The sequence below is a fragment of the Amborella trichopoda genome, chromosome 2 (genome assembly GCF_054954075.1).
Source record: "Amborella trichopoda isolate Santa Cruz 75 chromosome 2, AtrichopodaSantaCruz75HAP2 v2.0, whole genome shotgun sequence".
Classification (NCBI taxonomy): Eukaryota; Viridiplantae; Streptophyta; class Magnoliopsida; order Amborellales; family Amborellaceae; genus Amborella; species Amborella trichopoda.
In genome coordinates, this window is record NC_142337.1 from 49,535,113 (window position 1) to 49,563,096 (window position 27,984).

General features: G+C 40.8%; 1 protein-coding gene across 1 annotated transcript; it reads right to left on the bottom strand.

Moving 5' to 3' along the window:
• Positions 1–27,965, bottom strand: EMB1923 (embryo defective 1923). The gene is made up of 2 exons (XM_011624042.3): positions 27,569–27,965; positions 1–1,022 (listed from the first exon to the last, which is right to left on the bottom strand). Exons 1-2 carry the CDS (start codon positions 27,936–27,938, stop codon positions 325–327), a joined length of 1,068 nt encoding a protein of 355 aa, XP_011622344.1. The 5' UTR covers positions 27,939–27,965; the 3' UTR covers positions 1–324.
• Positions 27,966–27,984: the final 19 nt, after the last annotated feature.

The following is a 27,984-nucleotide window of genomic DNA, read 5'->3' on the forward strand; positions in this document are numbered from 1 at the left end:
TTTATCGTGCCTTTAAATATTCCCTCTATATTATTCCAATGGCCATTTTAAGTGTTTCAGCATTTCTTTTCCAACAGATACTACAGCATGGTCACCACCAAAATCAAACTGATAAACATGACCCTCCACTAGATTCCAAAAACCATACAGCTACACCTAGGTTTAAACCTACTAGAGGATCAAAATTTTCCCACTCAAAACCTCAGACATCATGTATATAACACCTTAAACTAAAGAGAAAAAAAAAAAAGGCAAAAAAAAGAAGAAGAAAAGAATCATACATGATCATTTTAATCCTTGATCCTCATGGAGAAAGCATCTCATTCAGGCAATCATCCATGTCAAGTGCCGGTATCGTATCCACTTTGCCCCAACATTAATTCCAATCACCAGTGACAAAACCCAAAGAACGAATGGTGGTTTCCAGCCAAAACTCGATCTAATCTCGCCCCCTCTCTTTTCTTCAGGCATCTTTGAATATTGAATCATGGCAAGAGCCAAATAGGAAGTAATGGCAAGCACCCGAACCCAAGGCTCCCCAACCCCGACCAACACTGAGGCAACAGGCAAAACAGCTGAGACCCCATCTCTCTTCTTCACAAAACGTGAAAAGCAAAAGATGCCCAACGCTAGCAACCAGAAAAATGGCTCAAGTAATAAATCCGTAACAGCCAAAAACCCAATAAAACCAGAAAGTGTGAGAATAAAAGGCTGGTTTTTCACAGAGCCAGGTTCCACTGATTCTGCAATCGCAAAGACTGCTGAAGTTAACATGATGATCACAAGCAGTTCTCCAACAGGAGCTGATGCAACTATGCTTGAATAGATCGATCTTGAGATATAGAGGACGGTCTCAACATTCCTAATTAAACCAGTGATGAAATCCCCAGCAAAATGGTATATGAAGGCCAAAATAAATTTCGAGAGGTACATAAAGAATTGGGCAATGGCAAGCACCGCTTTCTTCCAATTAGAAAGTTCCCATAGAACTGTTTGCCAGCAATAAATCAGGAAAATGGAGACTGCAAGATACACGAGCAACAGATGCATCAGGAGAGAGAAGCCAGATGTTTCATAATGCAATAGAAAAATATGAATAAAGAAAGTCAATGTATATTTCTAATGTAGTTACATTGCTGAAATTCCCGCAGCAACTAGATTCAAATGCTGAGTCTTAAAATAATGAGAACAAGTCACATACCAAAAATAAATAAAGTCATACAACAATAAACTTCACAAACATTAATAACAATGTGAACTCTCTCCAAACTCGACAGATACTGGCTATCACCCGAATGGGACTCTTCCCTTCCTAGATACCAACAAACACCCCACCCCCCCGCTTGGGGGCCCCAGACCTTTTAGATTCGAAATTTCCTGGTTTGAGGAACCCTCTTTCAAATCTCTTTTCCACTCGAGGCTTTTCATGGATGGGCAGGCTTCTGCATCAAGAAAAAACTTCTACTACTTAAGCCCCTCCTCAAAGACTGGGCTCGCCACCATCTAGGGAACTACAAGGAGCAGACAGAAGCCCTTCTTGAGTCTATCCGCTCCTAGTATTCTTTGAAAGAATCTCGTCCCCTTAACCTAGTGAAACCTCTCTCAGAGAACAAGCCAAGCTCGACTACCAGACTACTCTTTGCAAGGAAGAGATTTTTTGGTACCAGCACTCTAGAGTCAAATTGCTCAAGTTTGGGGATTCTAACACGGCTCTCTTTCACAAGATCGCCAATAGTCATAGGAGGGACAACTTCATCTCCCAAATTAAGGTTGGAGATTAGTTATTCGACCAACCTTCACAGGTCAAGGAGGCAATTAGCAATTACTTCAAGACTCTCTTCTAGCCCGCTTAGGGCCCTACAACTTACATGGTCAGCCTATCCTTCAATCACATTCCCCCCCAACCAAGCCTCTTGGCTTGAAAGAGCCTTTTCTGAAGAGGAGATCCTCTCCGCTATCAAAGACCTTGGCCAGGACCACGCCCCAGGGGCGGATGGGTACCCAATAACAATTTTCAACCAATTTTGGGAGATCATGTGCCCTGATATTGTGGCCATGTTTAATGAATTCCATGAGAGAAGGATCATTAACAAAGCCATGAATGCCACATTCATCGCCCTCATCCCCTAAGGAAGAAGGGTTTGAGGAACTCAAAGATTTCAGGCCCATAAGATCCTGTCCAAGGTCCTGACCACCAGACTAAGATGGGGTGGGTCATCTGCTCTACACAAGAAGCCTTATGTAAAAGATTGTCAGATCCTTAACGGCGCCCTAGAGATGCATGAGTGCATTCACTCCCGTCATCTGGCTGTAACCCCAAGGGTGATCATCAAACTGCACTATAGAATGCATACAACCATGTCGACAAGGACATCCTAGACACTACACTTTCTAAAATGGGGTTCAGTCTTCGCTGGCAATCTTGGATCAGAGCTCGCATCTCCAATCCTTCCTTTTCGGTGTTACTCAATGGATCACTGAAGGGCTTCTTCCATTCCTCTAGGGGGCTCAAGCAAGGAGACCCCATTGTGCCACTTCCTCTTCACCATTGTCACAGAAGTTTTTCGCAAGTCGATCTCAGGGATGTACGGTAGTGGCCTCACAAAATTTAGGTTGGCAGAACTGGACCGGAAATTTCCCATCTCCAACATGCCGATGATAAATTCATTTTTTGTGATGCCAACACTACCCAAATTTGATTAGTTGAGGGTTTTCCTCAAAAAGTTCGAGATGCGTATGGGTAATATGGCAAAACTAAGATGATGGGTGTTGACTGGTCGCCCAAATCAGTCTCCTCCCTTGCTGGTAGATTGGGACACCTATTTAGGCCATCCTCTGTGTATTGGAAAACCCAAAACCTACCAATGGAGCCACATTTTAGATAGAGTTGAGCGTAGACTTGTGGGATGAAAGGGAAGATACCTCTCTTCGGCGGGTCGCCTCACCCTCATCAAGGCTACCCTCTCCAACATCCCCGTCTTTTAGATGTCTCTGTTTCTCATGCCTGCATCAGTAGCCGACCGGTCATGAAGAAATTATGAGGAATTTTCTCTAGGCAGGAGAGGGGGGGTGGGAATACCACTTGATCTCTAGGGCCAGAGTTTGCTCTGAATCCTCAAGGGGGCTTGGGTATTTGAAATCTCAAAGACAACTTAGCCCTGCTCGGCAAATAGTGGTGGCACTTCGCCATGCAGGAGAACCATCTCTGGTGGAGGTAGTGTGAATCAAATATCACTGGGAAAAAGACGCATGATAGCATTGGCCCCAACTACTCGGGAATATGGAGGTCCCTCATTCCCTGTCTATCCCCCTCACCTCTCACTTCCGTTTCTGCCCTCATGCTGGCCATCGTGTCCTATTTTGGTCTCACGTGTGGCATGGCCAAACTCCTCTCAAAGAAAGATTCCTCCTTTTCCTCATTAAAAGAAACCCACTAGCCAACTGATAGCTTCCAGTTGATGGGCCAAAGCCGAGTGTGGCACCTGAGGTTCAGAAGCCCCTCCAATTTCTGACCTCTCGAGGGGAACCAAGTTGATTTGGGTTCCTGCCACCTCTGGCATCGTTTTTGCATCCTCTTACCATACATCCCATCACAACCCCACCCCACCCACCCACCCCATACGTCCCTTTGTGCCTAAAGTTTGGTGTTCCCTTGTTCCACCTAAGATCCAACTGTTCAATTGGATCACCTTCTCCGAAAGAGCTTTGACAGTGATCAGCTTCAGCTTAGAGGAAGAGGAGACTAAACCCCACTTATTCATACAATGCCCTATTGCTAGTTCCCTGCAGGAATACCTGATAGTGGATACAAAGACTAGAGCAAATTTTCAAGCCGAAAAACAAGGCAAAATGGATACCTTCAACAAGCCACTTGCTTAAAAACAAGCAAAGTGAATAAGTCACAATCCTTTAAATAACAATTACAACCGTTTCTAGCCTTGTAAAACAACTGTAAATAAACTCAAATACCAACCCCTTATGGGACAATTACATATAAAGCAAGATTAGCTTAAGAATTACACTTTCATAGCACAAATTACATAAACTATGTCCTAAAGCTTAAATACAACATACAACTGATCTAAACAAAATTCTAAAGAATAAAATCAACTAAACAGAGAATTAGAATGCCAAATTAAAATCGAAAAGCCATGGTTCGAACCCCTTGTGTGACTTAATTTTGTCCCTTCAGATTGTATAAAAGTGGTTCAATCTCACAAGAGTGTCTGATCCAAATGGAAAGCAATTACACACCTTAAAATCACTTCTTAAGATCTCAACACACTGGCATTATCATCCACTCTTGTTCTTTATCCAATTCGATTCAAACCTTTTGCATTCTGTTTTGGATGATAAAGCTAGTGTGTTGAGATCTTAAGAAGTGATTTTACGGTGTGTAATTGCTTCCCATTTGGATTAGACACTCTTGTGAGATTGAATCACTTTCATAAAATCCGAAGAGACAAATTAAGTCCTTATAGGACCCAATGGCATGGCCCCGGCACAAGGGGTACGAACCATGGCTTCCCGATTTTAATTTGGCATTCTAATTCCCTGTTTAGTTGATTTTATTCATTAGAATTTTGTTTAGATCAGTTATATATTGTATTTAAGCTTTGGGACATAGTTTATGTAATTTGTGCTATGAAAGTGTAATTCATAAGCTAATCTTGCTTTATATGTAATTGCCCCATAAGGGGTTGGTATTTGAGTTTATTTACAGTGGTTTTACAAGGCTAGAAACGGTTGTAATTGTTATTTAAAGGATTGTAACTTATTCACTTCGCTTGGTTTTAAGCAAGTGGCTTGTTGAAGGTGTCTATTTTGCCTTGTTTTTCGGCTTGGAAATTTGCTCTAGTCTTTGTATCCACTATCAATTGGTATCAGAGCTAGGCGCATTTTCAGCATCTTTTAGGGTCTTTCGAGGGATTATAGAGTGCCAAATAGGAACCAATGGCAGCCATTATTGACTTCTAGAACACCTAATCCACCTGTAATCAATGCTCCTCAAGTTGTTAAGGATGCATATGAGACATTATTTTTGCAACCATGAGTGATTCCTTTGTTAAGGAGTATGAGAATTTCGTATGTCAAAGATATTATGGAGAGTATGAAAAAGAAATACGACACACAGAATGAAGCTCAAAGGAACATTAGAATGAGGAATCTCATGCGTTGCAAAATGGATGATCACACCAACGTGGAGAGTTGTCTAAGAGAGAGTGAGAGAGCCAGTCACTCATATGATGAGGTGACACAAAAGACGATGTTTGTGCTTTCGGTCTCACCCTCATGGGAGACCTTTGTGGCCAATTTGATGGCCAAAAACACACCTACAACAGTGGAGGAGATTGCATTTTTCATGGAAGGGGGAGAGCAAAGAAGGATGGCAATGAATGGACCATCTTCCATGGTCCATATGATAAAATCTCACCAACCCTCTTCTTTTTCTACTCCCTTACTCATTACTCCTATCACTTGTTCTCTTCCTAACTCTTCTATGGTGAATACACGTAATGCGGGAGTGAGTGGGAGTGATAATGCCAAGAACAAGAAAAGAAAGGGAAATGGCAAATGGAAAGGGAAGGGGAAGCAAAAGGGAAAATCCTACTCCCCTTATCCATTTAGCCCTTAACGTCCTAAAACCCATGCCTACCCACCAAACCATGTTGGCCCCATGCCTTTTATGCCTACACCACCACCCACACCCATGATAGTAGGTGGGAGGTCAGTTGGCCCTCAAGCCAAGACTATTCGAAGGTGCAATGCTATAGATGCAAGAAATACGGGCATACCCAAGAGTTTTGTAAGTATCCTCCTCCTCCACAAAACCCTCATTTTACTCCTAAGCCCAATACCGGTAAACCTCAAGCTAATACCGGCGGAGGACCAAGGAAAGAGAGTTTGTGTGGTCCATGAGACTTTGATTGCCAATAAGGAGGTGGATGTGTGGGTTCTTGACTCGGGGGCTACTATCCATGTGGCAAATTCTATGAAGGGCTTTAGAAGGTTTTGTGATGTCAAACCTGGCACCCATAATCTTCATACGAGTAGAAATCAAATGGAAAGGGTCTTAGGAAAAAGGGACTATGTGTTGGAGCTCACTAATAGTGAGACTCTCATGCTTAAGGGCACTCTCCATGCACCCGGGATGAGGAAGAATCTCATCTCGGTTTCCAAGATGAGTAAAGCCGGGTTTGTGCTCTTGTTCAAAGAGAATAAAGTCTATGTGCATAATGGCTCTATTAATGGAGACCTTGTTTTTGTAGCCCACTTGGTTCAAGGGCTTTATGAAATTAAAATTAAAAAGTAGTTTGCTTACTTGGGTGATGATTTACAAAATTTTACTTTATGGCATTTAAGGTTAGGTCACATTAAACTATTTAGAATGCATATTATGATTAAAGAAGGATTGCTTGACAAAATGAATATCGATTTTCATAATAGATGTGAAGTTTGCCTTAAAGGAAAGATGGTAAAGAAGTCCCACCAAAAGGTCGAAAGGGTCTCTAGTCTTTTAGAACTAATCCACTCGGATGTGTGTGGACCTATGAGTGTGCCTACCATGGGGCACATGAGGTACTTCATAACATTCATTGATGACCACTCCCGTTTTGGTCACACCTATCTCATAAAAACAAAAGTGAGGCCATAACCAAATTCCAACAATATAAGGCAGAAGTTGAAAACCAACTAGATCGAACCATCAAAAACCTTAGATCGGATAGAGGTGGGAAATACACCTCCCAAGCCTTTCAAGATCTTTGTGTCCAATATGGGATTGTCCACCAAACCACCATGCCTTACTCACCCAAACAAAATGGGGTTGCCGAGAGAAGGAATAGGACCCTAGTTGAGATGGGGCGAAGTATGATGAGTACCGCTAATCTTGGATTAGAGTTTTGGGGGGAGACGATTCTAATCGCCACATATGTCCTTAATCGGACTCCCACCAAAGCAATTCAATCAACTCCTTACCAACTCTTCATGGGCCGACCTCCCTCAATAAAGCACCTCAAGGTTTGGGGATGTTCAGCCCATGTTCTTATACCGTCCTAAAATAGGTCCAAACTTGATCCAAAACCATAAAATGTGTTTTCATAAGATACCCAAGTCATGGGAAGGGATTTAGCTTTTATAACCTCTTGAATCATAATGTGATTGAAAGCCTTGATGCCCATTTCCTTGAAGATAAATTCCTTGAGAGAGAATCAACGCAAAAGAGAGTAGACTTCCATGAGCTTCAGCCTAACAAAAAAATTGAAACCATCCCACTTAGGCGAAGTGAGAGAATAAGGAGACCACCTACCTTTGTCACTTACCTTGGGGAGGACTATGAGAGGATTAGTAAGGAACCCGATGATGAACCTTATTCTTACCTACATGCTATGTCTTGTCCGGATGATAAGTTATAAAACGAAGCCATACAAGATGAGATAAATTCAACCATAAAGAACCATGTATGGGAGTTAGTCCGCTTACCACCTAACCTTAGATCCATTAGATGTAAGTCGATATTCAAAAAGAAACTTAACTCTGAATGGCGTATTGAAAAATACAAGGCAAGACTTGTAGCAAAAGGGTTTACTCAAAATGAATGTGTAGATTATTTTGACACCTATTCACCTGTTGCCAAAATGCCTTCAATTAGGATGATCATATCCATAACAGCCTACCTTGACCTAGAATTGCATCAAATGGATGTGAAAACCACCTTCATAAATGGTGACCTAGAAGAGTTATATACATGAATCAACCCGAGGGTTTTGTTGTGAAAGGAAAGGAAAAGCTCGCGTACAAACTTAACAAATCACTTTATGGTCTCAAACAAGCATCAAGAAGATGGTTCCTCAAATTCCACCAAACCCTGATTAGATATGGATTCAAACCAAATGAGGATGACCATTTTGTATACCATAAGACCAGTAGGACTGGCATTACTTTCATGACTTTATATGTGAATTACATTTAATAGCTAGTAGCACCCTAGACCATATAAGAGACACAAAGGCAATGCCATCAAGTAACTTTGATATGAAGGATATGGGAAAGGCTTCGTATGTGTTAGGGATTCATATTATAAGAGATAAAGCAGCCCGCACTATTCAATTATCTCAATTTACATATTGCAAGAAAGTTCTTGAGAGATTTGATATGAGTGAATCCAAGCCTAAAGATGCACCTGTGGAAAGGAGAGGAAAATTAAATGTTCATATGAAACCAAACAATGATCTTGAGAGAAATGAGATGGAAAGGTTCCCATATCGGAGTGCCGTAGGATCACTAATGTATTTAACAGTGAGAACTAGACCCGATCTAGCTTTTGCTCAAAGCTTGATTGGTCGATTTCAACGGATTAGAACATTGGAAAGCCGTGAAAAGAATCATGAGGTATTTGAAAAGAACATTTGATTATGGATTAACTTATGGCAATGTGAGTGAGCTTAAAGTTTTGGGATACACAGACTCCGACTATCAAGGAGACCCGGATGACTAGAGATCCACTTCGGATTATCTATTTCTTTATGGGGGTAGTACCATATCTTGGCGCACTAAGAAGCAAGATACTGCAGCCCTATCTACCATGGAAGCCGAGTATATGGCTTTAAGTTTCGCATCTTTAGAAGGCACTTGGATTAAGAAGTTCTTGAATCATCTTAACTTCAACCCTCTAAAACATGGAACTATTAGAATCATGTGTGACAATCAAGCTGCAATAGCAGTGGCAGTTGAACCAAGGTTCAATAGCAAGTTAAGGCACATTAAAGCTCAATATCATAGAGTAAGAGAAGAGATAGCAGATGGTGAAGTAGAAATTGGTTACATTCCATCTGAGGCGATGCATGCTGATCCATTAACCAAAGGCTTGGGGGCAAGTGATTTTGTGAGGCATGTGCATGGGATGGGTTCAAGCAGGTGGACATAGTTGTTATTACTTTGTCTATTGCTTGTGAATGATAAATCCATGGATGAGTATGAATGCTTTGATTTATTGTGAACGATAATGAGAGAGATACGAATTCAGACCTAAAAAGGCCAAGTGGGAGAATGTTGGAAATATGGCCTATCACAGATTAAATTTCAGTAGTCTCTCATTCAATAGAAGCGATTGAGAGATTAAAATCTTGGCGCCTTGCGAAATGGAGCCCAGATTCTTTTACCTCGAGTACACATGAGGCATCAAGAGTTCACGTGTTGAGAAAAAAATTTCTTAAGGAGGTGTGAGGGTCACCTCCTAGTCAGGATTTTATAGGTTAGCCTCATGTTTAACTGCGAACGGCCAAGGCTTGAAGAATCCAAACGAGAAAAATATAACCCAAGTAATTATTGAGTATTCGCCTTATATGGAATGGTCAAGACTTATGGGACAGAAGTCCGTATCCTAACACGCGACCATTACATGGCATGTGCATTTTCATTTCATACAGGCCACACTTCCAAATGTATTATCTGAGTTTTGAAGAGCCAGTGCACATATGCTTTGAGAGAACCCCTTATAATTGAGTTAGATCATGTCCCACAGGGGTACACCTGTAATCTATTAAGAGCCGGATGATCGGAAGTTCTGGCTCAACGGCTTTGATATTGCCAATTATGTGTCATTGCTCTAGACTGTGGAACATAGGTCTATTGGATCGATCAGAGACTCGACGGAACATCATTTGGGACTAGCCCAATGAAGTACTACAATACCTACAGTTATTAGCCTAAGAGCTCACTATACCTTTTGTCCGGTTTTATAATGATGAGAAAAACCTCATAATTGCTCAAAAATACTTTAAATATTTATTATGAATTTTAGAGAATTTTTCAGAATTTTTATTTGCTAAAAACGAAAATGAGGTTTTTCGAATTGTTTGATTCAAATTCCACTTTAGTCCTGAAATGGTAGGGCCATGCGGCGTCTGAGTGGCCATAGGGCTGCCACATGGCACCCCACTCTAAGATCACCACCCAGTTGGGCACTGATCCCTAGGGAGGGGAGCCCAAATTGGCATTTGGTTGCTTGTTTTATAAGGGATTGTGTTATGGTGTCTTGTTATATAGTGTTATAACTTAAGACCCCCTTTTTATCACATGTCTTAATTAACTCACACATGGGCCATGCATGGCATGTGTGAAGTTTAATTAATTTATTTATTTGATATTAAAGAGAAAATGGATTTTCAAATTTGAGTTGAAAAATATCTTCACACACGTGTGAAGAGGACATTATCTTTAAATTGATTGGTTTGAAAATTTAGCTCTACAAAGTGATTGGCTTTGATAAAATAGAATATCTTCACATGTGTGAGCTTTGCCAATTACTTCTTTGCCCTTTACCCTTGGTGGTTATATATTCTAATACATTATTAGAAAACTAAGGGTGTTTTTGTAAGGGCATATTGGATACAATTGGAAAAAAACATGGGTCAAGGACAAAATGGTAAAGTGGCATAACTTAAGGTGAAGGTGAATGATAATGGTATGAAATCTCATCCCTTCATCCTAGTAGTTGGATGGGGATGGGTGGCTACGTACATTAGCCTCTCATGTGCCTTTGGATGAATGCATCAAGGGTGTTGATTGAGTCTAAGGTTACACACATGTTATAAAAGCACATCATGAGATCTCAAACCCTAACTATCTCAACTCTTGACCCATTTTGAAAAATTTGTGCCCCCCCCCCCCCCCGTATTTAGAGCTTTGTGAGAGAAAATTGAAGAGAGAAAGACCCCACATTTTTTTTTCACAAAAGGCTTTTAGAGTTCCATTGATGGTGATCTTGATGATGGTCCTTCTTTCTTATGCTTAAGTCCATAGTGTGCATATATCAAGGTAAACTACATTGAATTTTTTTTTCTCATAAGTTAATATTCTCGACATCCATAGTTGCTAAAGTTTTGAATTTACAAAAGTTTCATTGAACTTGAAATCCCCATTTGATCATCTTTTTCATCATGTTTATTCATAGTGTGGTCCTGCACGAGTCATAGCCTATATGCATGAGAATCCATGATCATGCATAGTATCCATTGATTACTTTGCTGCAAATCAATCAAATACTTTAGTCTCAGTGTGTCACTGAATTTTCAAAAGTTTTTCATCACGTTTTTACCTATGGGGTTCATAATCTTTTCACACAAGAATGTTTTGGTGGTCCGAGGGACCACCATGTGTAGTTTGGCCATAACTCTCTTGTTCTTTATCCGATTCGATTCAAACATTTTGCATTATATTTTGGATGATAATGCCAGTGTGTTGAAATTTTAAGAAGTGATTTTATGGTGTGTAATTGCTTCCCATTTGGATCAAACACTCTTGTGAGATTAAACCATTTTTATATAATATGAAGGGACAAAATTAAGTCCTTATAAGGCCCGATTGCGTGGCCCCAACACAAGGGTTCGAAACATGGCCTCCCGATTTTAATTTGGCATTCTAATTCCCTGTTTAGTTTATTTTATTCCTTAGAATTTTGTTTAGATCAGTTGTATGTTGTATTTAAGCTTTGGGACATAGTTTATGTAATTTGTGTTATGAAAGTACAATTCATAAGCTAGTCATGTTTTATTTGTAATTGCCTCATGGTATTTGAGTTTATTTACAGTGGTTTTACAAGGCTAGAAACGGTTGTAATTGTTATTTAAAGAATTGTAACTTATTCACTTAGCTTGGTTTTAAGTAAGTGGCTTGTTGAAGGTATCCATTTTGCATTGTTTTTCGACTTGAAAATTTGCTCTAATCTTGGTATCCACTATCAAAATGCACCTAGCCACCCATCCCCATCCAACCACTAGGATGAAGGGATGGGATTTCATATCATTATCACTCACCCTCACCCCAAATTATGCCACTTTACCATTTTGTCCTTGACCCATGTTTTTATTCCAATTGTATCCAATATGCACTTACAAAAACACCCTTAGTTTTTTATAATGTACTAGAATAGATAACCACCAAGTGTAAAGGGCAAAGAAGTAATTGGCAAAGCTCACACATGTAAAGATATTCTACTTTATCAAAGCCAATCACTTTGTAGATCTAAAATTTCAAACCAATCAATTTAAAGATAATGTCCCCTTCACACATGTGTGTGAAGATATTTTTCAACTCAAATTTGAATATCCATTTTCTCTTTAATATCAAATAAATAAATTAATTAAACTTCACACATGTCATGCATGGCCCATGTGTGAGTTAATTAAGACGTGATAAAAAAGGGAGTCTTAAGTTATAACACTATATAACAATATATAACAAGACGCCATAACACAACCCCTTAGAAAACAAGCAACCAAATGCCAATCTGATCCCCCCCCAACCTAAGGATCAACGCCCAACTGGACGGTGATCCTAAGTGAGGCGTGGGGTGCCACAGGGCAGCCCTATGGCCATTAGACGCCACATGGCACTACCATGGACTAAAGTAGAATTTGAATCAAACAATTCGAAAAACCTCATTTTCATTTTTAGCAAATAAAAATTCCGAAAAATTCTCTAAAATTCACAATAAATATTTAAAGTGTTTTTGAGCAATAATTGGGTTTTTTTCATCATTATAAAACCAGACAAAAGGTATAGTGAGATCTCAGGCTAATAACTGTAGGTATTATAGTACTTCATTGGGCTAGTCCCGAATGATGTTCTGCCGAGTCTCTGATCGACCCAATAGACCTATGTTCCACAGTCTAAAGCAGTGACACATAATTAACACTATCAAAGCCGCTGAGCCAGAACTTCCGATCATCAAGTGCTTAATGGATTACAATTGTACCCGTGGGACATGATCTAACCCAATTACAGGGGTCCTCTCAAAGCACATGTGCACTGGCACTTCAAAACTCGGATAATGCATTTGAAAAAGTGGCTTCCCATATGAAATGAAAATACACATGTCATGTAATGGTCTCATGTCAGGATACAGACTTATGTCCCATAAGTCTTGACCATTCCATACAAAACGAATACTCAATAAATACTCGAGTTCTATTTTTCTCGTTTGGATTCTCCAAGCCTCGGCCTATCGCAGCTAAACATGAGGCTAACCTATAAAATCCTGACTAAGAGGTGACCCTCACACCTCCTTGAGAAATTTTTTTCTCAATACGTGAACTCTCGATGCCTCATGCCTACTCAGGGTAAAAGAATCTGGGCTCCATTTCGCAAGGCTCCAAGATTTTCATCTCTCAATCGCTCCCATTGAATGAGAGACGACTGGAATTTAGGCCTTGATAGGCCATATTTCCAACAATACCAAATCAAGCTCTTTAGTTGGGAACAGGTGACTCCATCCTCCATTCGTCAACTCATCGAGGCTTTCTTCTCCCCCTCCTTGGCCTAGACTGGGGAGTTTCCTATGGCGCGTAGCTGCTGCTGCCATCCTGTGGGTTATTGGGTTGGCGCGTAACAATCGTACATTTCGAGGAGAAAAGACTCACTTAATGGCCGTATTTGATAAAACCAAATCTCTAGTCATCTTTTGGGCCAAGAACCACAGGCTTTTCAAGCACAGCTCACTCTCAGACTTCCAAGTTAATTGGAGGAACTTACTCTCCCTCAGAATTGTTTGTCTCTCGATCCTCTCTTTGGAGACCCCCAGTATAGGGCCAGGTCAAATTTAACTTTGATGGTTGCTCTCTTGGCAACCCAGGCCCCACTGGTATTGGGGGCATCTTCAGAGATTCTGAGGGCACCATGCTTCTTTCCTTCACCCGTTTTGTCATCCCCATTGACTCCATGGTGGTCGAAGCCTTGGACTTTGTTCTTTCAACCTCGCATGGGGTGCAACACTGGTAGTCCAAGGGGATTCCAAGAATGTCATAGCTTGGGCATTGAGATCTCCCCCTGCCCTTAGAGATTGGAGCGCATCTTTGATGAGATTTTCCATCTTTGCACGGCTATGCAAGTGGTTTGGAAGCAATACCAGGAGGGAGTCTATCGCGTCACATACGTGATATGGCCCACAATTTCAAAAAAAAAAAAAAAAATGCCAGGAGGGAGACTTGTGCCGCGGCAGACACCCTCGTTAAGGAAGGCGCCTCGTAGCAGAACACAGAGGAGACATTCGAGCATCTTTTTGAGTCCTAGATAGCTCTTGTTTTATTTTACACATTGGACCTTGTAAAGCGAGAGCCTTTAAAGAGAAAATGAATCATGTTCTAACTACATCAAAACAATTACAGATGGATAAGAAACCAGATCAGGCCAAACTTCTCTATACGTGGATAGTATTACCTGTCCGTCCAAGCTTGTCTACGTCATGCTTTTCTCATAACTTCTTTTCCTAGTGTTCATTTCTCAGGTATTTTTTCCCCACACATTTCAACATACTTTAGAATACCCATAGTTACTTTCAAATAAATTGAACACCATATAGTAACTACCATAATATCAATGGTTATTCCAATTGGAATGAATCACATGATATTACTCCAAAATTACCTCAAGTACCAGGAAATTGAAGATACGTCAAATTACTTGGATTTACCTCACTTGATGAATAATTTGGTCTAATTTGTTATACCTTTGCATCCATAGAAATTATACCCTTCCAAATTAATCTCAATTAAACATTTGATTTTGGCTTGTTTTAAAAAAAGAAACATCTTTGGCTTATGATATGCTATTCTTATCATATTGGCATTTTTGTCCTTCGATATTTAAGCCATGTTATTATTTCAAACTAAATTACACTATCAAAGGTCTACAACTTCTGAAGGAAAAAAAAAAAAAAACTAAATTACAATATCAAGAGAAAAATGATTATGCTTCAAGAGGAACTTGTGTAGAACTTGCGTGCTAGCAGAGAAATTCACAAATGAAGTTCATTAAGCTTCGCAGTGCCAAAACATGTAGCATTACTCAGGAGACTATTAATGTAAATAGAAAAGTAAAGAACACAAGTATTATCCCCAAAGCACACCACTCACATTTAAGCATACATATATCCTATTCAAATCACAATAAAAGAGATGTTGTAAAATACTGGAAATATGTCATTACCCTGACAGGCAATTACACAACTCAAAAGCATAAAAGAAACAAATAGTGCAAAGCACCCAATATGAGACTTTAGGATTCGTTTCTTCCCCATTGGAAGAATATGGTTCCACATTAGAGCAAATATTCAGCAGATCTCAAGTAGGTGCAGGCGAGAAATTGAGCATCAAATCTGAATCCCTTTACTGAAATGTACATGCGATGAGTCCCAAGTATCAACTATCAAAGCGCTTGACTAGAGCCCAGTGCACCAAATATAACTGAAAGAAACTGCAAGACGTTTATAGGGAAGGCAGTCAAGGTAAATTTGTTCTTAGTATGAGAAAGAAATTAATAAGAGATACAATACTTTATCACAGGCAAACAACAACCTGAGTTGCGACAAACAAATGCAAACCATGTAAAATATTTACATAAGGTCATAGATAAAGAATAATAAATTTTGTGGCACCTCCCATGTCCCATTGCACCTTGTATACTGTATCGCACTTTCAGATGGAATCACTTTAAAATTAAATAAACAAATAAATAACAAAATATAATTGTGAATGCCTTTCCACTTATGGTAGTCACTTCCAGATCACAATTATGGGGAACAAAAGCGAGATCAGATCCAAGATCAGGATCAAGACCAGGATCGGGACAACAGGATCGAGAGATGCAAGAACATCAATGGGATAGGGATCGAGATCCGTACATCGGGAGAAAGGGATCGTGACCCCACTATGAAGGGCGCAGGATCCAAATTTTGTCCAGAATCAAATGATAAAATATATGGGATTGAGGTCTCTCCAGCTTAGAATTGAGGCTCCCCAACTCTAGCTCGGGCATTGAACGATACGATTAATGTTTTTTTTCTGAATTCAAAAAACAAAGTATCATTAAATACAAAGAATCCTGTTTTTAAAATAATTTTAATTTTTTGTTATCCAATAGAGTATGTTTCATAAGTGAGAAGCAAACTGAAAACCCCAAATGAGGATTCAAGTTTCAATCCTCAGGCATGATAGAAGTTAGTGTTTTGATGAAAATGCTCATGATCCAGAAACAACAACTAAGATATGGTAGTGATCGACACCTCCATTATAAATGAATCTCAAAATGCGTTGCTGATCTTCAGTACAAATATAAAAGAAACTAGATTTCACGTTGGTGGAGGCTCGATTCCACTTACTCATGGCTCCATGATTCGAGTCAGAGCGATCTGGTTCCCATTAACCAGGGATCTAGATCGCCAATTTTGCAGATAAGGATCCCTAAATTTAGAAAACATCTGGATTCGAGATCCCATGTCCCGGAGCACAAGATCAAGCTTCTGGGGCTGGAGCAACCACCTTCTTAGGCGGTCTTGGTAACTATGTTCCAAATCAGCCTGTAACAAATTACTGCCACCACCAACTCCTTCAATGTCTTCAAAGTGTATGTCTCTCGTGAACCTAAATCTTGAGACTGAAGCCATAATTTACCGATCAGAAGTGTGACAATGATTTCACAAAGATAAGGACGTGGGTTTTCTAGTCCTTCACTCCACAAATGAGAACTTCGCCACTTCTAATGATCACATATATTGGAGGATCTACCAGTTCCCCTAATTTAACACATGGTTATTGCTTGTAAACTCTTATTGTCAGCAGATATGTAAATGCCTGTACAGTACTAAGGAGAGCATGTACCGTAGTACTAAGGAGAACCCGTATAATACTTGCCCTAGCACAGATGAAAAAAAAAAAATGGGGGGGCCAGGAATCCACCTCCTCGTTCCATCTTTCATTGTCAAGGGGCACTTGGACAGGTTGAGCCAAGGCTGAAAGCCAACAGCAAAAGCTTACCTCCAAACAATGTGCTTTTGATGCTGGAGGGAGCAGGGATACTGTGAATGCGTCAATCAGCCTTCAATGAAGGCACTACTTATGCTGCTAAATTGACTCATCCATGGCTGTTCACGACACCAACATTTGTGCAGCCACCAGTCTTTTTGGCGTGGATGTCTTTGGTTGTCACCTTCTTCGGCAAGCACTTGGTGATTGGAGCTGTTCGGTAGATGATCACAGGCCTAGTTAGCATTACCCCAGGGGCAGCTCTCTCTCTCTCTCTCTCTCTCTCTCTCTTAGAATTACCCCAGGGGCAGCTCTCTCTCTCTCTCTCTCTCTCTCTCTCTCTCTCTTAGCATTACCCCAGGGGCAGCTCTCTCTCTCTCTCTCTTAGCATTACCCCAGGGGCAGCTCTCTCTCTCTCTCTCTCTCTCTCTCTCTCTCTCTCTCTCTCCCCATTCCCAAATGCTATTTCCCTTTTTTCTATCTTCTCTGATTTTCATCAATTCTTTTGCTTTTTTTTAAGGTTCTTTTTGAGTTTGGGCAAGACTTGGGAGAGTCAACCTCGCCTGAGGAACTCGGCAAGGACAAGTGCAGAGTCCTTAACCGAAACCAAGTTCCAGAACATTGGATATAACCAAAAAGCCACGAAAATGACACTTCAAACATAAACCTAACAATATTGGGGGTGGAGATCGGTCTGATAAGTCTCATGAAATTAGGGTGTCAAGATTTAGTTACTCGAGTGCACATCCCCTTCTGGGGATTCAAAAGAGAGGTGTGGGAGGGTGTGCTACCAAGTCCCAAGTGCAAGGAACAAGGCCAACTGGCATGGGTGGGTGCAAAGACCTAATAATGTCACATATTCAACTTAATCACAACAGGGCCTCAACAAATATGGCAGACGGGAGAACATATCAGCTGCAGCAATCTCAAGTTCTCATAAAGAAGGAACAAATATCTTGAGACCCATTTGAAGCCGTGATAACCTAACCGCTGAGACTGCTGCGATCAGAGTGAAATATTGCAAGCACCACTTGCAAGGCCTTCAAAATGAGACATACAGGGTGAAGCGATTGGATGGGGGACTCTACCTGTGAAACATTTCATGCCCTTGAGGCAAATCCGGTAGTTTTTTAATTTGAAAAAATAAGGTTCTTTGAGTGGGAAGGGAACTCGAAATCAAAGATGTTTCTGGTTTGGTTAGTCTTCCTACAACCAATTAAATTTGGATTGCTCAGACAACCAATGAAGTGAAAGGTGAGTTTAGATCAAAGAGAACCAATAAGATATAAATATGAATATAGATTAGTAGGGAAAATAATGCCGTTAATGGGGATTGATATTCAAAGGACAACAAAAAGTGCAGAAGTTTGACTGCAAAAAGAGATGTTCTGTTATGTAATATATCATGCTTTCATGGGCACCAAGGACCCCCTTTTCCAATCAAGAAGGTTTCGAGGGAGATGGTCCTAGCCAAATGGTCCCCTAGCCATATGGTCATGTTTCTCCAACATATAATATCCGCCATAGCTTTAAACCACTAGAGGTTCTCAGTTTATGAATGAATCTTGTTTGAAATGGCAAAAGGAATGACAAACTGAACCATCAATAACCTACAGATTTCCCATAAATCCTTGAGAATCTTCAAGGGTAGATTGCAGTAGTAGGAGGGCCTGGTCATAGGACAATCTTAGAAACCTTGAGCTCATGGAAAGAGTAGAAACTTAGAGTGACAGATAGACAATGATAGTAGACCTTTCTTCTCCAAGATGAAAATTGCGGTGCGAAGTGCTAACTTTTAACCATGGCAGGAAGATCAATTTCGAAGCAAGGGCGCATGCTCAGGTTGGTAGCGGCATCAGCAATGGGAGAGAAGCTCTTGTAGGGCACAATCAACAGAGATTTGCATCGACCTGATGTGGTACTTAAATCTGCGGATGTACTGGATGTATCAGACGGCCCGTTCTGCTTCTAAGGAGTAACGGCGGGGCGTGCACTAAATGGAATCAACTTACGAGAGAAAGACAGGGATCGATGCTTTAAAAGCTCAGTGCTTGATGATAGGAGGAGAGCTGCAGAGTTGGTAAGCCCAAAAGGACTCCTTTCTCTACAGCTCACTGTTCAAGGACCTCTCTCCCTAGATCCTATGGATGCGTCCCCAGATGACTGCAAGTACTGCCTTGGAAATGTTTTATTGCGTCCTGATCATCAACATGAATCACCATGGCAAAAAGGAAGCACATTTCATGAAGGGCACTTTCCTGGACAGCAGCAACCATGCCTCTCCTTGCCTCACACAGAAGGATGCAACATGGCTACCATTTAGAGAAGCAGAAGGGAGTGCCTCATCATGTGCAGTTGGACATCCAAATGTCAGGCCCATGAGATCCATTCCATGGTTGATGAAGCTGAATTACTCTCTGATGACTCTAAAGCAGGAGATCATAGAGAAGTAAACAACAAGTCGATATAAAGCAAGGCGGCAGACTTTAGGTTGACTTCAGAGAAGAAAAATAAATTACCAAAGCCAAGCCTGATTGACAGGACGCTACCTATTAGCACAGCAAAGGAGAAAAAGGAGACAACATGAAGCAGGGGCAGGAACAACAAGGCCAGCGAAGAAAAGGACAGGAACAATTAAGAGTTGAAGAATTTGAATTTAAATATCAAGAATACTAGAAGCAAAACCACTTCAGAGCAACAGCCTGAAGGAAGGGGTCTACTCACATGCCAAGACTTCAAATCCCATCCCGACCAATGACGATCTTTCATGGAACATATGGGGATGGGAAATCCAATGAAGAAATGGATCGCGTCGTGTTTTATAAAGAAGTGTGTGCTGGAGGCACTTATTTCACAGGAAGCTAAATTGTGTGAAATAGATCTAACGATGGTTCGATCAGTTTGGGGCTGTGGCCCAATATAATGGTTTGCTCTACCCACTTGTGGTGCATCCAAAGGAATCTGGGTCACATGGGATCCCTTAACACTACAACAAGGTGATCTCTAGACAAGGAAACTAGGTCACATGGGATCCCTTAACACATTGGATAGAACTAGACAAGGTGATCTCTAATATAATGGCTCAAGGGTGTAGGTGGCGACTTTAATGTATCAAGATGGACACGGGAGAAAAAAATAGAATAGGTAGGAGGATGACTTGCATGGAGCTGTCTGAGAAAACTATATATATATAAGTGTGGCACCAATAGGCGATAAGATGAGAGAAAGTAGACTTAGGCGGGCCGCAATGTGCTGCGCATACCCAGTACAACACCTGTTAGGAGGTGCAAGTTAGTTCAAGTGGAAAGCCTAAAAACGAGTAAGGGGTGGGCCCAAAAGGATATGGTTGGAAGTAGTGAGAAAAGATATGGGAACTTATGGCCTCACTGAGGGTATAGCCTTAATAGAGCAGATTGGCGGACCTATTAGTTGGGAAAAGGGAAAAGGCTCCAACGATGATGATGATGGAGTAACTACAGTTTGGCGAAAATTGAACTCGGTCCAACGATAGCAAGGACAATCACTTTGTTAGCAAGTTCGATGAATTCTTAGATTCTCATAGGTGGGAGACTATCTTCTCAGAATCCAATGCATGAGCAAGTATATTTGATGTATATGGCCTGTCAAGGATTTTGTGACACCATATACTCATACTCATTATGGTGGTTTTTGGCTCAAGTGGGAGAGAGGCACCCCTAAAGGACTCTAGTGACTCGCCCGGCTTTGACAGTCTTGAGCTCGGGAATGGTGTCTAATAGAGTCACAAAAGCCCCAGTCCACCACAGCATGGGGCATCTAGCCTAGTGGTTGCCGTGAGGGTTAAGGATTATCCCTCGGTCGAGGTCAGCGATGGCTTAGTGGATGTGTGTAGCTAGGGCATGTGTTATTGGTACTTCAGCATTGTGTTTGTGGTACTTCGGTACATTTGTTAGCCAGTGCGAGTAGATTTCTCTAGAGCCAAAACCTTGACATTTGCCAACCCACAACATATGAAGTAGTCGACTGGGCTAGATATCAAAAACATGGATGCCGATCCTAGGGAGGGCACCAACTGTAGACGAGAATTAAAGTATCCATACATGCAAAAGCGCAATAATTCTTCTATATGATTGAGAAGGAATAAATCATGATTTGGGTGCTTGGTAGCAAAGGAGACTTCCACGTGCAGTCAATGTATAAGTAGTCACTTGATGCCCTGACCAGAACATAGTTCCCACACGATTTCACTGGTCCCAGCCCAATGACCCAGGTTTTCACATGGCTAGCAACGACCAACAAGGTGTTAATGGTGGATCATCTCATCAAAAGAAGCATGATTGTACTCAAAAATGGCCTGTTGTAAAAGGACTCTGAATGCACGCCTTGGAGTAGTTAGAAACGATCAAGGAAACGTCCTTCTCACTAAGGGCCTTTGCGTCAATGTAATTCCATTGAGTGGAGATCAGGGCCCATACCATTCGTCTGTGAACCTAGACCCATGCTGGAGCACGGTCATTGTTGAAGGAGACTCGGCCATCATAACTGTCTCACAAAAACAAGAAATGTTCTTCATATTTATGCAGCTTATTCTATGAGGGTTTTTATCACACTGGAGAAACATAGAATTTCAAAACATATGCAGTGAATTGAACAAATTTGGCAGACTCATTAGCCAAAGAAGGCAATCAGAATTGTTCTATTTCAGTAACTAGTCTTTGTGGCACGAACAAGTCACATTGGAAGTACAGTGACACACTCGTAGAATATGGAGATGAGTTTTGTTTCTTTTCTTTTTGTTTATATAGACTCCATTTTTTGGTTGTCACTTGTGTGTACAGGCTGCATTTTGTAAAGCATGCATGCAGGCACATGCACATTTTCTAATGAATGAAGAACGATTAAAATTCAAAAGAAAAGAAAAAAATCCTAATTTTAACGAATTGCAAAATAGAACTTCCGGTTCCAAACATCTCATATTTTGAGGGAAACCCAAGGAGGTAACCACCCAAACACTTTGTAACCGTTTATGTTTATGAAAGGTCAGCAGTGCCTTGAGATGTCGGATCTTGTGAGGGGCCTGACCTTTGGACAGCATCAAAGCAATTTTGTCTTTGGGTGGTAGTGGAAATACAAATGACGGTCGGATAGTGCTTGGGAATTTGCTTCTCCGACTTTGATCTGGCATTATGAGAAAGGATCTTCAAAATAATAGGAACCCCAAGAATGTCAAATGGTGTGTTAACCAACAAAGGAAGTTTTAGAATTGATTCCTCAAGAAAGTAGTCACCTAGAAATTAGATATATTGCATTTTTCATCTCTCTTCATATTGCAGGATTAGTCAAGCTTATGAGCTCCCGTGAAGATGAAGACATAAGAAAGACCTCACATCCTGAGTCAATTCAGGGGAAAGTTAAAAGCAAGGAATTAGGATTGTTTCACAGTTCAAGAACTTCTAGGTATAAATTACGGTCGACCATGTAACCATCTAAGGGAAGGTGTAGCTAAGGATTTGCATGAAAGCCCAAAAGCAGTAGTTAACAAGTTACACATGCTAAAAAAGAAAGGCTCGATAACTAGCCACATGGCATTCCAACTCATTGATAAATGGCATAAAACACTTGGTACTTCACCCAATCTTATCAATGAAGATATATATATATATATATATATATATATATATATATATATATATATATATATATATATATATACATATGTGTGTGTGTGTGTGTGTGTGTGTGTGTGTGTGTAAACAAGCTTTACTGCATTACACGAGAAGTAAATGACCCAAAAGGCACCAAGGAATCTCACAACAAACCTCCCAAGTACCATACAGTCTCCCAAAGTTCATTTAAGAGGAGCATCCAAGTTGACCCAGGACAGAGAGAATTATCCGCATTTTATGAATCAAAAAGATGAATATGGGTCCATATCCTTTGTCCATTTTAGAAAAGTATTCTAGATATTTTAATATTGGAGATTTCATGGTTAGACTTTTTTTATTCCTTCTATACAAAACTTAACCAATAAATCTAAGGTCATTATTATTAAAGTGAAGAAATCGAAAAGCTTTGGAAGCATATCCACGTTTAAAAGTTGCATATCATGGTGTGTTTGAGGACAGTACTTCTTGAGATATTTTGTCAAACAGAAGGGGGCATGCAATATCTAAGAGGATTTGCAAATGCTTTATGGTTTCAAATATAGTGAAAGGGTGTCTTAGCTGCGACACAAATTCAATCTGACACCTAATGGAGTGCTCACGAGCGGATATCCTACATGAATGCTATGACATGCTTACCAAATAAATAAGACTTTTCATATCGTATAAATTTTAAAATGAAAAACTCATTAAAAATAGCTCAAAATTTTCAAAAATGAGTTTTAAGGAAAACAGAAAAAGGGAGCCCATACTGAGGGAATAAATGAAAGCACATTTTTTAAGAAAAGCTATGCCCAATCAGACGGCCTGTCTCTCAAATGCTCTCCTAGACATGTCTCCTCCCTAAAGCTTTCCTAATGATCATCCTATCTTGTAACATCAGGGGTTTGGGACATCCTGATAAGTGCAAGGCAGTGCGCGAGCATTCTCCCTCTCCTTGCCCTCACTGAAACTAAGTTACTTTCCCCCTCTCTTTTGCTCGTTCGACAGGTCTGAGGTCGGAGACCGTGCCTATGGGAAGCTCTGCCAACCTCTAGGGCCTCATGAGGCATTTAAGCCATCTGGGACCCTACCCTCTGCGCCTTAGTTTCGGCCCACATTGCTCTTTCTCAGTCATTGTGGTCTTGTCTAGAATTTTTGATGGCTTACCTTGGATATTTTCAGCTGTTTGGAGAGTTCTAGGGACCTCCTATGGGCTGAAGTTGACGCTGTGGCCTCACTTCCTCACCCCTCTTGGTGTCTAGGTGACTTTAACATAACACGCTGGTCTTTTGAATGTAACTCCAACTCCAGGATGCTCAAATTCTCTGGTTTTATCTCCAGGAACAAGATAAGATGTTCCACTCCACGGCGCCCTCTTCACATGGTCTAATCATTCCACTTCTCCATCCCTCTCCAAATTGGATCGATTTCTCTTTAACCCTCAGTGGCATAGTGTTTTCCCTGGATCTCACGACTCAGCTCTCCCCGAGCCAGCCTCTGACCACTGCCCCATCATGCTCAACACTCTCACAACAACCAAGGATATTAAACCCTTTAGATTCGAGATGTCCTGGATTATGGAAGCTCAATTCTTATCCCTCCCAGGTGGGAGTCTTTCTCTACCTCAACCTCGACCTCCAAATGGGTAGGATTCAAGCTCCAATGCAAACTACGCTTGCTGAAAGAATCTTTGAGAAACTGGAGCCCTCAACTTCCTGTAAACTTCCAATTCCAAAAAACTCACATTCTTCAGTCCATTCAGGCCTAAGATAATTTGGAAGAACATAGGGGGCCCTATACACCATCGAAAGCCATCAAAGGGCTCAACTCAAGCTCGACTACCATTTTATCCGCAAAAAAGAAGAAATGTTGTGGCACCAAATGTCTAGAATGATCTGACTCAAATCTAGGGACATTAATACGGTGTTCCTCCATAGGATCGCTAACTGTAGAAGACGCGACAACACTATCACCCACATCAAGGTCCAAGAATACAGCAATCCTTCAAGTACTTGGAGGTCCTTCCAGACCTCCCTTACCCTGTTCAAAGTCAATATTTGCTTGCGCCCTCAAGAGGGTCGAAAGGTTTGCTTCTGGTCGGACCGTTGGATTGGTCACACTCCTCTCCAAGACCTTTTCCCACCTCTTTTCTTCCTTGCCCTCGATTGCCTAGCAAATGTGGCAGACTACTTCACCATCTCAAGTCCCTTCAGAGAATGGAATCCACCTTTAGGAGACCTGCCTCAGATCTGGAATTTGTTGACTTCATTGATCTCTCTTCCCTCCTTCACTCCACTTTTATTCCACCTTCTGGGATTGACCAGATCATATGGTGTCCCTCCCCTTTAGGGATCTTCTCGGTTTCCTTATTTTACCTTAAGCTCACTTAACCCCCCACCTTCCCTCACTCTCCAAATTCCATCATTGCCCAAGCGTGGTCCTCCATAGCACCTCCCAATATCCAAATTTTCAATTGGACTGCTCTCTCAGAAAGAGCTCTCACGCTTAACCACCGCAAAGAAGAGGACTGTCCATCCCCAGTAGATGCAATCTGTGCTGTAACAACAAGGAGAGCAACACTCACCTCTTCATTCATTGCCCTATGGCCTGGAAACTTTGAGGCTCCCTTTCAATTGCCAATGGATCACCCCCAAATGGATCCCTCTCTATTTCAGCTCCCTCCACCCATTCCCTTGGCCCAAACTCGATATCATTTTCTGGAAGGCCTCTGTAGCAGCCACCATATGGGTCATCTAGACCAAGAGGAACAGTCAAATTTTCCATGGCCAGAGTACCTACTTGGAGAAAATGCTTGAAAAGATCCAAACCCAAGTTACCTTTTGGGCTACCAATCACAATCAAAAGTACCTCAAAGGAGTCCCATACTCTGCTGTCCTCCTCAATTGGCCGGCCCTGCTGACTTCACGGAAGCCCTGCATTTCTCGAGCCACATGTTGGAGGCCACTTGAACAAGGACAATCCAAATTGACCTTTATGGTTGCTCTCTCGGCAACCCTGGCCCCTCAGGTATAGGGGGTCTCTTCAGGAATCACAAAGGCCAGATTGTGAAGTCTTACTCCATACACATCGGACATGTTGACTCCCAATCTGCTGAGGCCCTAGCACTCCTCAAAGGGCTCAAACGCTTCAATCCCTCTTGAAGCCCAACTCTCTTAGTAGAAGGAGACTCTAAGAATGTTATTGCTTGAGCCCCAGTTCTATACCATGGTCTTGGATTCTCACATATATCTTTGATGAAATACATCACATTTGCAGGTATATGGTCATCTCATGGAAGCATAATTGAAGAGCAACGCCGAGGCCGACACGATAGCTAAAGAAGAAGTAGCCAATAGCATGGCCTAGGCACATCTTGGGAGTTAGCACCACAACATCGATCTCTCTTGATCCATGCGGGCACTGTCCATCTTTGTTGCGGTCCTGGGGATGCTTATTTTTTGTATAGAGCCCCCAAGTTTAGGGGTACCCATTTTGTATAGAATTCCTAGCTAGTGGGAAGCCCATTTTTTGGCTTGCACTTTTTGTCTTACCTAATACAAAGTTAACAGGTTCAAAAAATATATATAATTTCATCATTCACTCTTCATACTTATCTGATGTATTGCTCATGATGAGCAACGTTGAAGAATAAATTTTGAAACAACTTTCATTAACAACACATAGCATGAAGAGCAACTACATGAGAATAGAAGTCCAAATTCAAGTTTGAAAATGGACAAACTACAGCGGCACGCTTCTACAGTAGTACTTTCATAGATCACAAAAAACAAAGATCTATAAAGTTACAAGGGCTTGTGGGTACTCAAAACTGCTAAACATATAAGGATTGGATTGTGGGTCTATTTAGTGTGCACTCACAGCCAATGTTCGCAAAATCGAAACGGAACAGTTAACTGGACGTGGGCCAGGAAGCAGTTTAACCGGCCGAACCGGTAAACCGGCTGATTCAACCGCTCTAACCGGGAAAGTCCCAAGCGGTCAAAAAAGTGTTGAAAAAAAAAGGTACAAAAAAAAAAAAAAATTCTGCTAAAATATGAAAAGCATATATAGAATGATTAAAACAAAACACATTCAAATGTAGTTGAAAATTAATAAAAAAAATGGATTTTAACAAATCGATTTGCCTAGGGATATTTTTAAAATTTTCTAAAAAAGATGGGAAAATATAAAAGTGAGTATTAATCATCAAACAAATTTTTAATCTTTACCATAATGAAAATAATATTAAAAAATGCATTACAAATCAAATTCCTTATTTTTGGGAATTTATATACATTTGTTTGATTTTTTTTTTTTAAAATACCGGTTGATCACCAAAACTGCCAAAAACTGAAACCGGGCAATTAGCAGTTAGTGGGCGGTTCCAATCTAACAGGGCGGTTAGCGGTTAGATCACCCGGTTTTGCAAACATTGCTCATAGCACATGTTGCATTCGAGCAGTTTTGCAGACACTGCTCATAGCACATGTTGCATTCGAGCAGTTTTGCAAACACTGCTCATAGCACATGTTGCATTCGAGCAGTGGGTTATTTGATGGAAGGTCCCAGCAGCACAAAAATATGAAGGGAATGAAATTGGCAATAGTAAAATTGAAAAATAAAAGAAACTGTGATGCCCTCAATGTTTTAACATTACAATACAAAGAAATATCTAGTTTTTAAATCTAAGTGGATCACACACACACACACACAACGTAATGAATGCAAGAATGAGTATCAAAATAAAGAACGCACATTTCAAAATTTTGGCAAAGTAGAACTCCAGGATTTTATTTTTTTTTAAGTTCCCTTACTTGTAAAATATAAGCTACAGAAAATCTTACAGCACAATGTAAATAATATACAAGCAACACAACTCAGGCTAATAATTCAACCAAATAATAAAAAACAAATACAGATATAACACCAAACTCAATATAACATCCATTCAGAATAACCCAGATGAAGGAATATTAAAATAATCTAAAAAATAAAATGTTACAAATAAACCCATGCTAACAATTAATCCTCATTTGCAAATAAGAAAATGGAAGCCAAGCATAATGCAGCAGATTCAGTAGATAAAACCTCATACACAAAGTGATAGATACGGAGAGAGATGGATAGAAAGAGAGAGTAACATACCTAGCAGCCATGACCACCTTACTGGAAGATCTGGAGCTTCCTTAGTCAAGTATCTAAACCTTGAAGGCAGCGTGCTCTTACCCCGAGCTTCTTCAGCTTCGTCAATAACCGTCTTTTGGTCGTCTTCTCCATTCTCAGAACGCACCTCAAAAGCAACCTTTCCAGGCACCGAAAAGCCCTTGAAAAGCCCTGAATTTGCATAAAACCCAAGGGACTTGCATAACTGATGACCCATTTGAAGTCTCAGAGAACAATCCCTGCTATCGAAGTTGAGAAAACGATTTGCACGGAGTTGAACCGTAGAATGGCGAGTGCAAGGGGAGCCATGCTTAGGGTTTGGGTGAGCAGCGAGGGAGCAAGAGATTGACATTTTTGGTAGTTAGAGAGGTGAAGAAACAGAGTGAAGTGAGCTTCCC

What these genes read in the sequence shown, in the direction of transcription:
- EMB1923 (XM_011624042.3), bottom strand. Translation starts at nt 27,938, where the DNA reads ATGTCAATCTCTTGCTCCCTCGCTGCTCACCCAAACCCTAAGCATGGC. An exon ending in AAGGTGGTCATGGCTGCTAG is followed by an intron (nt 1,023 to 27,568) that starts GTATGTTACTCT and finishes TGTATCTTGCAG; the next exon opens with TCTCCATTTTCCTGATTTAT.